The sequence below is a fragment of the Alexandromys fortis genome, unplaced genomic scaffold, assembly GCF_014885135.2.
Source record: "Alexandromys fortis isolate MF-2015 unplaced genomic scaffold, M_Fortis_MF-2015_v1.1 scaffold_37, whole genome shotgun sequence".
Taxonomy (NCBI): Eukaryota; Metazoa; Chordata; class Mammalia; order Rodentia; family Cricetidae; genus Alexandromys; species Alexandromys fortis.
The window spans coordinates 6232259-6246608 of record NW_026067914.1 but is presented as its reverse complement, the minus strand read 5'-3'; the positions used below and the strand labels follow the sequence as shown (position 1 = coordinate 6246608).

At 41.6% G+C, this 14350-nt stretch overlaps 1 protein-coding gene across 3 annotated transcripts in view; it reads right to left on the bottom strand.

Annotated features, from left to right (window-relative positions):
• Adamts12 (ADAM metallopeptidase with thrombospondin type 1 motif 12) overlaps positions 1-14350 on the bottom strand; it is a 220100-nt gene that overhangs the window by 98128 nt on the left and 107622 nt on the right. For all 3 annotated transcript variants that reach the window (XR_007591168.1, XM_050139036.1, XM_050139037.1), the window contains exons 4-5: positions 4671-4867; positions 3746-3829 (exon numbers count right to left, since the gene is read on the bottom strand). Coding sequence is in view for 2 of the 3 variants with exons in the window: in XM_050139036.1 (XP_049994993.1) it covers positions 3746-3829; positions 4671-4867 (281 nt within the window). In the remaining variant the exon portion in view is untranslated. The remainder of the gene's footprint in view (positions 1-3745; positions 3830-4670; positions 4868-14350) is intronic.

The window sequence follows — 14350 nt, the reverse complement described above, 5'->3', positions numbered from 1 at the left end:
CTATTAAGTAATGAAGAAAAGGTAGAGTCAAAGGCAAATGCAGGCTTGTTGGTGAAAGGTTTGTGGTAAGGTAAGCAACTTGTTGGCGAGAGGGTTTGTGGTAAAGCAAGGGAGAGACTAGCTCTGCTGAGGAGGGGAGAGGAAGGAGCAAGGTTCTGGCGTTTGAAAACAAAGCAGAAAATCTGTAACAACTTCTCTCAGGGACTAGGAATTACTGGGATATGATTCTCTGTGGCCCTCTCATGCTTCCACCAGTCGTTTGAGCAAGGGCAATAAAAGCTTTGTTCTTCTCAAGGAGGTTACATGAAGCTGCGCTGTTCTGATTTCATTGGGGCATTTTTGCATGGTCATATGTGTACTTGTTTATGAATGTCCACATGTGTATGGGTACATGTGTGTGTCAGGATGTGTGCACATATGTGTGCATCTGTGTGAAGACTTGATGTTTGCCCTAGATAACTCTCCACCTGGAAGAAGTCAGTCACAGCTCACAAAGATGGCTCCAAGTGGCAGACAGGAAATGGTTTTGCAAGAGCATGGCTTTTTGTTACCAATTGTTCTCTTCCTTTCTGAGCTATCCTCTAATGAAGAAACAATCTTCATTAATCTCCATGGGAATTCCTGGTAGCAGCTTTTGATGTGCTGCAATCTGGCCACTCTCTGCTAAGGACGCTTAGGCTGAGCAAAGAGATAACAGAAAAAGAAGAGACGAGTGGATAGAAAGTAAAACTGGAATACCTCACGTGCGTAAGAAATAAATCACATTACTATCAGAGAAAAACTACTGCTCTAAAAGAAACGGCTCTAAAATTATTTGTCAATATCATTGACATTTAAAATGAAAAAAATTACAGATTATTATAAATCCACACAATCACTGATTGAAATTTTTAAGTCAACAAGCTGTTAGTGTTACACTGAGCCCAACACTAAGTCACTCAGGAGATCAAGAGAAAATTCTCTTTCCTGGAGAAGTCTAGCAGATACCCTTATGTACTAATGAAAGTCTTATGCACTTGTAGAAGCATTTGAGTTAATTAAACACACAAGATTACAGCTATGGTAGTTTCTGCCGAGAAAAACTGCAGTGCTGTGAGAGTCAGTAACGGAAGGTTCTCTCAGCAGATGGCTACCTGCGCCAAAGCCATCTGAGCTGCAATAAGAAAACAGAATCGAAAGGAACGCAAATGCTTCTAAGTGGGCTGTAAGTGAGTACATTCCTACAACCTTAAACCCAGGAACAGAGAGCCAGGTGGAGATGCTGACAGCCAAGCTAAGAAAGCATCACCTGATGGTGGGCTGACTGGCTATGGGAGGGAGAGACTCACGCGACATGGTGGCTTTTACATCTCTAACTTCTTTACTTGGAGGGTCATGATGTCATAGACAGAAATAGGCAGCAGGAGAACAAGCCCCATGTGAGTGGAAGTGGGCGGGTTTTCTTCTTTTGTTAATTGATTTGTTGTTTGATTGAGTGTGATATATATGTTTGAGCATATGTGTATATGTACATGTTTTAGAGAACAGAGGTCTCCGATGGTCAGGTTTTCATTTGATACCTCTTTCTCACCTTCATTATAATGGTTTGTGTTCCGTTACAGTAAGATGCTTGATCTTCATTTGTGGTCCAGTATCAGGAATGTGCTCATTACTCTCAGATGTACAGTAGCAGGTTGAACACTAAAGGAAGTGCGCACCTGGGTCCTTTCATGTAGAATATCCTCTCTGAATGCCTGATTCCCTTGTGCCCTCTCAAGCCCCATTTAGAAATCCAAATATCCTCCCACACCACTGACACGCACATATTTAACCTTTTGGTAATTTCAATTTGAAATTTTTATGTTTGTTCTTTTGACAGGAGACTCCGAATTCCTCGGGGTCAGGAAATGGAATTTGTATTCATATCTATCTCATCAGTGAGTAACACAGCACTTGTCATATGGCTGATGGAACATGGCAAAATGATGTGACATTTTAAGGACTGTGTGCTGAAGGCTAGCACAGCCCAGTCACTCACTCTGTCCTTTCTCCCAAGTCTGCCTGCCACCCTGATTTTAGGTAGGTATTGAAATCCATGACCGTCAATGCTGTTTAAGTTGCCTCTTGGTCAAAGATGTGAAAAATAATTTGAACAATTTTCTGGGAATCAGGAAAAATGAGAATAGTGAATTGAAATTTGGTGTTAAGTTTTGAACTTTGTACCACTTAGAGATTTTATAAAGGTATCACCAGAGAGAATTGTTGCAATAGACAGCCAGTAACAAACAGATCCATAACTGGACCATGGGCATAGAGTAAGAGACACTGGAAGACTCAGTCCTAAATGGGATGTCTGCATCAACCACCTCCTCTAAAGGCCAACACATCCATGTGGAAGAGGAGGCAGGAAGATTGCAGGAGCCAGAGATGGTGGATGACTCCAAAGAAATGGTTTCTTCCACATACCAACAGAACTGATATATATATATATATATTGTGTATATATACACATACATCATATACTATATATAATATATACATACATTATATACATATATATAAACTCTCAGAGATTATTGACAATATATAGAGAACCTGTACAGGTTTAAACCAGACAAAATCCTAGCGGGGTAAAGGGAAGTCAACATTCCTAACAAAGTTTCATACCGAACCAAGAAGCTATTTGCAATTGATACATATTGGGGAAAGGAAAATCAATTTTCTTCAATGGAATGTCATTGGTATATCAACCATACTGCAGTGCAGGCCCCATGGCTGGGAGTAGTTGGTCAATCCAAAACAGACTCCATAGTTTGTGTGTGTGTGTGTTGTTACTATTTTTGTATTCTTGGTTTTCTTTCTTTTTAGTATGTTTGTCTATTTTGATTTCCAATTTTCACTTTTTCTTGTTTTCTTGAGCTTCTTCTTTTGAGAGAGAGAGGGAGAGCTAGAGTAAGAGAACATGGAGATGACCTGGGAGGAGCTGAGGGAGGGGAATAAATATGATCGATGCATTGTATTAAAATGATTAGATTAACAACAACAACAACAAAAGCTTGCATAAGGACACTTGGCAGTGACAAGAGTAGAGGGCCACGCTGTCTGCAGCAAACCATTTGTTGTGCATTCACAAAATCAGAATTAGAAAGGGAAAACAATGCAATTGTAACTAATACAACAATGTAATGGGCAATAAGATTCCTCTGAACAACGTCACTGGCCGCAAGCTTTGTTGTTGGATTTCAATAATACAATAAACAAATAAATAGATAATAAATAAATAAATAACGAGGTCAGATATGATGCCACACACACTCAAGAGTCAGACACACAGGTTTCTATGTACATATATGTTTATATGTACAAATAGCAACAACAGTTAAAGAATAGGGGATTATGAATATGGGGGTAGGAAGTGGGGGATGGAAGGGCAGGAGGGAAGAGAGATGAGGAGGGGAGAAATAATGTAATTATATCGTAAATTGTAAGATGGAAAAGGAAAAATAAAACAAGGAAAAACCCATTAGTAGTAATGATAATTACCACCACAGATGAGAAGAACTTAAATAGTTTTGAAACTTCCCCATCTCCCGCTCAGGATTGCCCAAGTCCCAGGAAAAGAACTCAGAAATACTGTTTTCCTTCCCTTCGAATTGCAAAACGACTATGTGGAGACCTCTTTCTTGCTTATCAAGAACTGTCCTAAAAGAGAGGGTGGAAATGGGTTGGCTCCAGAAAGAGTGGGAGGAAGCCATCCATTCCTTACCTCCTCTTCTTCAAGCAGAATGAGTCGAACCACGACAATGTGGACTGCATTGCCAATGCTTGGGTTATGAAACAACCCCGTCACCTGGAGTCAGAAACAGAAAGCCATTTTTTTTCACCTGCATGTGTGTTTCCAGGGCTGGTCATTGGTGTCGGATAGCTAAGGTGGGGGTCTAATTCTTGATAAGATTAATTTCTCTCTTTCAGCAACTGTAATTTGTCTATTGCTCTTCATGGCTGGTACTTAAAACCTCCCAACCACAAGTGTCTCAGCAGGACAGGCCACCTGCCCAGGAAGTAAAGCACAGCAATAATGAAAAAAGGAAGCGTGACACTTGGGGCTGCAGTAGAAACTTATTCCAGTTCTAGCTCTCACTACTTTAAGGAACCCATGTTCAGTTTCCTTGCCAGTGTTTTCTCATAGACTAAGACTAGCAGAAACAGATGATGCAAAGCCATCCTAAAAACACCAAGTCACTTGGCAAATAACGATAATTAGATATATGCAAGTGATGAATTATAAGTTTTCCCAGGGAAATTTTCCCAAGCACAATTTAAGGATCAGAATAATTGTATGAAATTCCATTACTATATAATGGGGCAAGTAATAGCTTTGTTCAAGTGTATGCATGCCAACACATGTGTGTATGTATGTGCATGTGTGTGTATATGTATGTGTTTGTGTGAGTAGTGTATTATAAGAAGCAACAACAAAAGCTCTTCTTTTTTTATATCATTTTGAGACAGTTTATCACTACCTAGCCTAAGCTACCCTCAGACTTGCAATCCCCCATCCCTGGCCTACCAGATTTGGAGACTGCAGGTTTGTACCACTATGCCTGACAATACTATTCCTTGATGACGAAAGAGCATTTCTAAGGACATCTCCTTTGTCAGGCACTGTCCCCTCGTGCGGGCTGACATACCATATTCATGATGGTGAGGATGTAGGACTCCACGTTCTCACTTCCGTGGTACTCAATCATCTTCGTGTCAGCCACCACGAGTGTCTCCACCCATCTGTCCTTGCTTATGGAGCGCCGGGAGAGGCTTCTTCTTGGCCAGTTTTTTCTCTCCCACTTCTCTCGCTGTAGCTCTAGCTTCTCAGAGTTACCTAGACTGTCTGAACATTAAAACAGAGGCATAGTTAGTAACCAAATTATGTAAATCTAATGTATATTGTATATAAAAACATTATTCACTTATATTTGCCAAAACACAAGGCTGTGTGTTTAATGTATGCCTAATGACATGAGAGTGCAATGTTCTTATGTGTGTGTGTGTGTGTGTGTGCGTGCGTGTGTGTGTGTAACGAACATAAGATCAGTTTAAATGAACTTGAACACAATTACTCAAATTGGAATCTTATAGGGACATTCAAGAAGTGTTTCTTTTAAAATGTCATGGTTCATCTCAGTGAATAAGTCTTTCACTAATAAAAACATATTACAGGGATTTGTGGTGGGCACATCTGTAATCCCAGTTCCTTCAGAAGTTAAAGTAGAAGAATGGCAAATTCAAGGATATCTTGGGCTATCAAAGGGAGTACCTATTTCAATATAAAGTGTTAAAAGGCCAGGAGTATACTCAGTGATCAAATACTGTCCTCATGTGTGATGCTCTGAGTTGAGTGTGTGAATATCCTCTCTCTCTCTCTCTCTCTCTCTCTCTCTCTCTCTCTCTCTCTCTCTCATGGGAGCTTTCTCTTTTGTGTTCTTTTTCTCTAAATTATTCATTGTCTACCATAGGCAAATCAGTAAGTACATACTAGGACTAAAGTGTTGAATTTTAGCTTCATATATATTTGATGTACATATCCCTCTTTCCATTTTACAAGTGTGAAAGCGGATGCACAGAATACATACTAATATATTCCCCAAATTACTAAGCCCATTCAGTCAGTAGGCAACCAGGATTTTCTGTCTCACATTAACGCACTTTCATGTCTACTACAATATTCCTGTGAACATTGAAAAACACATAAGACTAGAGAAGATGCAAACTAGAAAAAATTCAGAAGGCTCACGGCATCCTGACTCAAGAAACTGGAAATGACCCAGAGGATGACAGTTAACTTATCAAGGTGATAGCCCTCCATATGAGAAACATTTGGTACGTGAGAATCGTGGCTTGGAAAGCTTAATCTAAAAGATGCTGTAGAGTAACAAGGTTAATTGGAAAGAAGCTGTGGGCACTCACCCTTGAATGCCAGGATGCTGTAACATAACCAAGGATCACATAACTTGAGAGAGGTCTACAGAAAACCAGAATGGAATAAAATCACTGCTTCACCCACTGGGAAGTGGATGCCCAGCCCGAAATAGTCAAGTCTAAGAGCTGCAGTGGACTCCAGCTTGTGGAGGCAATTGAGGAGAGGGCTTGATAGAGGAACTAAGCAAAAGGGGCTGAGTCAAAGGAGAGCTAACATCCGGGTGTCTTAGTTAGGGCTTCTGTTGTGATGAAGCACCATGTCCAAAGCAACCTGGGAAGGAAAGGGGTTTATACTTCCACATTGTAGTCCGTCATAGAGGAAGTGAGGGCAGGAACTCAAACTGGACAGGGGCCTGGAGGCAGGAGCTGATGCCGAGGCCATGGAGGAGTGCTGCTTACTGGATTGATCAACATGGCTTACTTTCTTATAGAACGCAGAACTACCAGACCAGGGACAGCACCACCTACAATGGGCTGGGCCCTTCCCTATCAATCATGAATTAAAAATTGCCCTACAGGCTTATAAACAGAACCATCTTATAGAGGCATTTTCTTAACTGAGACTCCTTCCTCTTAGATGACTTTAGATTGTGTCAAGTTGATATAAAGCTATCTAGCACACCAGCCTTGAATGATTCCTCTCAGGAATACAGTATTATCCATCTCTTGCCTGTCCCTTACCGATACCCCTCAGCCCTTGAAGTAGCTGAACATTAGGGTTAGGAGGCAGACGTCATATTCCCGTCCTAATCTCTGTTGATCCATGCAGCCTTGACCAGAGCACTCCCAGAGTATGAGAAGGTGCTCATGGGCTCAGTGTATCCTGTTCTTCTAGAAGATTCTCTTCTGTCCTGAACTAAAAGCTGTTTCTCTTAAATTTCTACTCATTGGTGCTTAAAAGCATATAGCATAAGCCGTCCCCTGAGGCTCTGCCTAAGACAGCTTTAGCCATCTCAACCTTACTCCTCTGTTTTCTTGCCAGTGCCCAGGAGGCTGGAGTAAACCCCTTGGTTTTACAGTCTATGTGAAAGTAGCAAATATTAAACAACAGTGACGAAAGAAATGAAGACCACATAGGTCTGGGTCAAGCCAAATTCTGTAATTTTGGGTTTTGATTAAAAATACTGAAGTTGTACTCTTGGAAAAACAATCCTGGGTTATGTAAACACTGAGCGAAGTCCTGTGGGAGTTTACAAACAGGGAGATGGTTAAATTCTCATCTGTGGTAGAATATTTTCTACTTTCCTTCTCCAATTACTTTGCATGGTGAAGTATGAATTTCCAAAGAAACCTCCGTATACTCATGACTCCTAACCTTCTTGCCCCTTCTCATGGGACTGTTCAAACTGCTGTTGTCAAGTCTGTGTAAGCCAGGCAGTCCACCACACAAGCTCCCAGGTTTTGGAAGAGGCTTTAGGGGGCTTGGTTAAGTATAGGAATCCTACCCACTTTATTAGATGTATCCCCCCTTTCTCTTGATTCTCAGCATCTTGAGGATGTGCTCCTCAAAACTGTAAGAATGCCCGGCGCTTTCCACCAGGCTCAAGTATTTGGGTAACCAATACAGGAGATTCTTTTACTTAGCATTTTTATTAGAATTAATTAGTTATATACAGTGAGCTTAATTAGGAACTTTTCATGTGTGTATATATATTTTGATCCCATTTACCCTCAAAATGTCTTGTTTCTATCACCCGTACTGGTCCATTTCTGCTTCCTAACTGGTCCCTCATCCTCTTTTTTTCTTTTCTTCTTTTTGCTTTATCAGACCCCCCCTTTCATTATTCTCATCCTTCTAGGGGATAAGAATTAACATATGGTCTTCTGGGGACTATGCCACCTCTAAACTCTCGCTCTTCCACTTCCTTGGTGGATTTCCTTAATAACAGTTTTTTTTTTTGTTCCAATAGGAACCTCCACAAAGAGAAGAAAAATCCCCGAGGAGGAAGCATTAGCTCCTTGAGAAACAGGTCATAGATGTCTCCTTCCTGTCCATAAATGAGGCATCACCTCCTTTTCCAAATAGCTCACTCATCGAGAGCAGGCATCTGTAATCTGAAGAGACAGTAGCAGTGACTTAGAACACTCCCCTTCTTGGGCTGTTATGTCGGGAAAGTTGCATTCCCCCAATGAAGCGCCACGCAGCACAGCATTGCTAGCTCTAAAACCAAAGCAAGTCTCAGTGTCAAGAGAAGGTACCAACATGGGTTTCTTTCACATACTGACAACTCTGCGTTCCATACGAAAGGTAATTGTGCAGAATTAAGCCCTTTTTATGAACACGTTCAGCAGAAGAAACTCACTGGTGAGAACTAAGAGACCATAGGAAGCTTCTCATATTGTTATGGGTGAGGTGTGAATGTCTTCATTACTCAACAATTCTTCAATCACACAGCTACAGGCAGACTGTCGACAGTGTTGGGTCCATGGTTAAGCATGTGGGATTCATTACCCACTCTGTTGACTATTTAGCTTTTTGTCTTTCTGCTGCCCCCAGCTGCCTTCTCCGCATCTGGTCTTCATTGCGAGAAATGCGTCAGCATATTTCTATAAGAGGGAGAGGGTAGGAGAGGGGAAAACACATTTGGGGCTAGATATCACATCAGTTGGATTGCTTTTCCTGACCAGAGTTGGCAATGAATGAGATGGGCAATTTATCAAACAATAATGTATCCAATCGTCCCATATTCTCATCTCATTCTGATCATTGACAATCTGAAGGGATCTTAAAATGTCTCTTTTGTTTGTGTTCTATTTAAAGATGGTGTTTATGAAGCTTTACAATGTCCATGATCTCCTTCTTCCTCTCTGATGTATTCTCAGTGAAGGACAGTGGCAATCAGGGCTCTGGAGATGGATATTTCATTGGATTTTTTTTTTTCTAGGGCTTTTACGTTCTGCTCCCACCTCAGCCTGGAAGGAGGGTATTTATTTAGTATGTCTACGAACTACCAATGTTTAGGCTGAGGCTGCCTCTCTTGTTTATCTTCGGACAGCTGTGTTCACTTCAAAGATGACGGGTTCGGAGGGCCAGATAGCAAATTACCTAAGGCTAAAAACATTTTTGAGCCTCAGCGAGTGAAGCAAACTTTCTCTGGAATGAAAATGAGCATCCTAGAGGAGGCACCTGGAAGTATGGCCCGAGCCAGCTTGAAGAGATCAATACCACTGGCTGTGTAGCGGATGCATACACTAGCACCACTGGAACTCTACTACAAAAGGCCTTGGCCTACTTCCTGCCAGGAAGATAGTTAGCAAGCGTGTGCCGCAGCATAAAACTGACGACTGCACATGGGCAGAGGAAACCTTTGTTTGCTCAGCTCAGAGAACACTAGAGCTGGTAGCAGCCTCAAGGATGGTGTCATGTAGTGATTTAAAACTGTGCTCCTTTGTGGAGCCTCCCTGGATGCTACCCATCCTCTCATGACCATGGATGTTGTCAGGTAGTGAATCATCCCTATGCTCCTTCGTGGAGTCCCCCTGGATTCTATCCACCATCTCCTGATCATGACAGCTTTGGAGATCTTTTGATGATCCTTTCTCTTAAAGGGAGGGCTAAAGCTAACATTTAAAGGAGAAATAAAATCTCATGTCCTTATTAAACAGAGAAAACAACCAAGGTTGAGGGACTTCTAGGTGTCAGGATTCACCAATGCTGCAGGCTATGCCTACAGGGATGGGGAGTGACTAATAGCAGGTACAGAAATGTGACATCAGTTCCCACCAACCCTAGACACCCTTCTTTTATTCTCTTACTCTAAGAATATAGAGCCCTCTTCTCACTCCCAAACATGGGACCAGGGCAACTTCTCTGAGGAGTACTTGTCTTGGCTCTACAAGAAGACCAGGATGTTGTCCCTACAGATTTACCACTAAAGGAACATAAGTTACTTATTGAGCTGCCCCAGCCAGATGACCTACAAGCATGTGTGGGATGGCGTGGATCAAGCGGGCTGAGACACGGTTGTTTCTTACTCCTGTTCCTTCCTTGGGCAATTGTGAACCAACTATTTTAACTCTTTACACTGTAATTTGAGGAGAGGTGATGCACTGTTAACTCCACTCTCATCTCCAGGCCAGCAACAAAATGGAACTCACTATGGATCAGCTAAAGTGTCAGCTCTGCGACTTATTTTTTATGTCGTGAGTACCATCCTGAAGCCTAAGAGGCCAGGCTGCCTTCATCTTTGTTAGAGCATTTGACCTTATCTATCCCTCTCTCTCTTCCCTTCCTCCTCCCCTTCGTCAGCACCTCATCACTATTTTACTATCTGCATCATAAGAGGTTTATTTTAATATTTTATATTATTGACTTAAGTATTTTGCATATGTCTCTGTATGACATGGTAATCATATGGAGGTCAGAGAAAGGTTCTCTCCTTACATATGGACTAATTATCAAACTCAGGTTGATATTCTTGTCAAAAAGCACCTTTCTTGCTTAGCTACCTCATCATAATCAAGTACTTCATTTTTTAAAATGTTCTTTGCCCAGAATTCTTAGGTTTCCCATACTAAAGTAGTTTTTAGATACTACAAAATATCTAGTCGGCAATATTTTGTGTCATTTTTCACAATGTTTCACTATGTTTACAAAATTGTATATTTACTTTACAAAACATTATTGTGACATCAGATATGAGAGAGAGAGCCAGGTGATGCATGCCTTTAATCCCAGGACTAGGAAGGCAGAGGCAGGCGGATCTCTGTGAGTTCAAGGCCAACAAGAACTGTAAGAGCTTGTTCCAGGACAGGCTGCAATTCTACACATAGAAACCCAGTCTCAAAAAAAAAAAAAAAAGAAAGAAAGGATGGAAGAAAAAAAGAAAGGGTAGAGAGCACAATATAATTTGCTGGCATATTTTCTAAGCAGTCTAGAGGTCCTGAGCATAGTTGTTTAAGACCTCTGGAATACCACAGACCTGACAAAGGAAGTCAGAGCAAGGGGAACAGAGAGGGTTCAAATAATAATACTCAGGGACTCTATGTTCTAAGCATTTATGGGTTATTTTTATTTGAGAATATAAGAGCCTCCTTGTCCCTCAGGAGAAAAGAAGTTCTGCAGTTGGTTTCCATGTAGTAAAGGTCAAAATGATGCTATAACCAAAAACTATATGACTCTTTTTACAAAGCAAAGGCAGGCTTTTCTCTACTACTAAACACGGTAAATATGATTGCTTTGCCACTGTTAACTTCTTTACTTCAATACTCTGTGGTTCACATATTGCTCTTCGGTTTGGATCAGTCCACTGGTGTAGACTCAGCATCCTCCCTTGAGGAAAGACTTCACCCAAGAACTGGATCATGTCTCAAGGACTTGTGTAACTCAAGACTCGGCACAGAACCTGGATGCTTTTGAGTACCACAGCACACTCATTAATTTGTAAATCCCAAGTCGGTTAAACAGCTGTGCTCAGACAATGATAACCAGGGGGGACAGGACATTAGACCCAGCAGAGTTCTCTGGCTGGTTTCAAAGAGACACCAAGTCTTCCTCACAAAGGCCAGATCAGCCTGGGGACCAGAAGCTGATACAGAGCTATGGCTGTTACCTAGCAATTTCCTCTGAGCGAAAACATTCTACGTTAGAGGGAAGACACTCATGACTCATGGTGTTCAGGAGGGAGGTGAAGTGCTCCATTCTGCAGCCAAGTTCCTTAAAACTCAAGAAGTAGGCTGGGCAGTGGTGGCACATGCCTTTAATCCCAGCACTTGGGAGGTAGAGGCTGGCAGATGTCTGTGAGTTCGAGGCCAGCCTGGTCTACACGAGTTAGTTCAGGACAGGCTCCAAAGCTACAGACAAATCTTGTCTCAAAAAAAAAAAAAAAAAAAAAAAAAAAACCTTAGGAAGTAAGCAACTCAAAGCTTCAAGATGTTCCTGAAACTTATCAGATGTACAAGGCCTTTCTGTACCCAAGGTAGTAAGGACAGCAGGAAGATACTCTCAGAGCATCTGAGCTACCTGAAGAGGTGCTCTGCAATGTGTCTAGCAGCCTAAAAGCTACGCAGTGACCTCAGGCTTTGCAGCTTTCATGAGCTGTCATCCATGCAGGGGTGAACTTTCAGAAATGCAGCAGCCTTTGTATTAATTCTTGTCCTCTAAGTAATCCAAAGAAACTCATTGGCTCACCAAGCAGGACTTTGATGGCATCCTTACTTTGTCCTGTTGTCCATTCCCTATTGGGGTGAACAATTGTTCATGTGGCCCTAGGAAGAGTGTCACATAATACATGTTAGCACTGGGCATGCCCTGAGACTTCCTTCTCCTTGTCTCTCCACCTCTATCTGTGGAGGAGTAGCCAAGATAAGAGAGCCTATCTCCCTGTCGATGAACAGAAGAGAAGCAGTAATCTGGGCAATCCTCTGTAAATGACTTGTTCCAGGAGAAAATCACCCAAAGAGACAACTAGCCACACTACGTTGAACAGATCAACCATCCAGGTGAGCTCAAGCTAACAGTCAGGGGTCAGCTATGATGGGAATCTGGATCCTACAGACACTGAACTGACCCATCTTCAACTGTCCTGGAAGACCCCTCGCTCACTCAGGAATATTAATTCAACATATGGATTTGCTGCTCTAAGTGTTCCCATGGTGATTCATCCACTGCTCCTTCCTAAAATCAGGTTTTCCATGGCCGTCTACTTCCTCCAAGACCCAGTCCCACAGGAGAGCACTGGTAACAAAATCAAAGGTCCACAAAACCCCAGGACAAAGTCAGGCAAATTCTGTATCCTAAAGCGAACGATATTCCATAAGATACATTCCTGGAAAAGAGTAATTTTGGGAGTGATTAGAAGTAGATGAGCAAACTGGTATAAAGAATCTCCAAAAAACAAAGAACTCCCCAGAGGAAAATAATCAAAAGATATGAAGAGAACATATGACACACCAGAAAAGCATGCAGAAAGATATTGTGTGTGTGTGTGTGTGTGTGTGTGTGTGTGGTGCTGTGCACAGGGAACATTAATATCAAAGAAACACAGGCTATCAACTTGAGAGTGGGAAAAAGACCATGGTAGAGATTGGAGGGAAGAAAGAGAAAGGGAAGATGATGAAATTGTGTTCAACTAAATCATATATAAAGGAAAAAGCACAATGAGGTATTACTACAATTTACCAGCAAGGCTAGAAACAAAAAGAAAGACCCAACATCAGTACTGTTGAGGATGTGGGAGCTGGGGTCTCTCACATGCTTCGACTACAAAACGGCACAGTTATTTTGGAAAACAATTTGGCAACACCTTATAAAACTCCACATTTAATTGCCATATGGGCCAGAGACTAGTGGGCATTTCTCCCAGAGAAATAGACATGTACATTAATGTAAGAGAATATATTGGTGACTATAGCTGCTTCCAGCATGACAATCACAACCCTATGGTGTGGTTTAAACCATTATAGTGCACGGAAGCCTCAGCAACAGAAAGTAGAACTACCCTTCAGAAAATTACTATTACTGAAGCAAGTCACTCCTTGAAGGGTTACTTTAAAATGGGTGTTTCCCAGAAGTTAGGAGATAGAAATAGAAAGCCAGAGCAAGAAGGCTCATATGACTTTCAATAGCAGCCTCATCAGGGTAGAGTTCAGTATATGGATGATTATGCACAAAACTACTCATTGGACCAAACTACAGAGGACTAGTTGACAAACACTAAAGGGCCACGCTAGAAGACTGCACATGTTCTTGGTGGCTTCTGTTAGGGTCAGTGTCCTGATGACTTGAGACTGTACTATGGTTTCATAAGATGCCGGCAGTGGGATAAACTGAGTGGAAGATTCATGAAATTTCTTTATTATATTTACTACTGTTTATGAATCTATAATTAGTTAAATAGCATTTTCATTAAGCAATGTCCAAGCTCATACAAAAACTATATCTAACTGTCCTAATATCTAATCCAGAGCCAATGGCTCTCAGCATTACCACTGAGACCTGGAGAGTCCTGACCTTGGATTTGTCTTTCTTATTTGAGTAGGCTGAGAACCAAGAACATCAGGACTGAAGATGTGGTGCACCAAGTAGCATGATAGAATCACCATACAAAATATAATCCCAGGTCTGGAAAAACATTTATATAACGCACTGATCATTTGAAACAGGATAAGTTTAACTAATACTGTTTGGTTACAACATGTCCTGGCTGTATTTTCATCTGTGAGGCAATTTTCCCCAGGATCTATTTCCCAACATCTGGATCTTAGAACCTACATCCTCTTCTGGATATTGCAGTGGGCGGAGACTGCAACTCCTTTCCAAAATCTCTGTCTTCCTTCCATCCAATTTGAGCTGTGGCTGACTGCACCCTTTTTTCAGTAAATGTGATCTGATGACCTCCGCATCTCTATATAAAGAGTAGATCACAAATCACATCCTCTGGGCACTGACAACTGA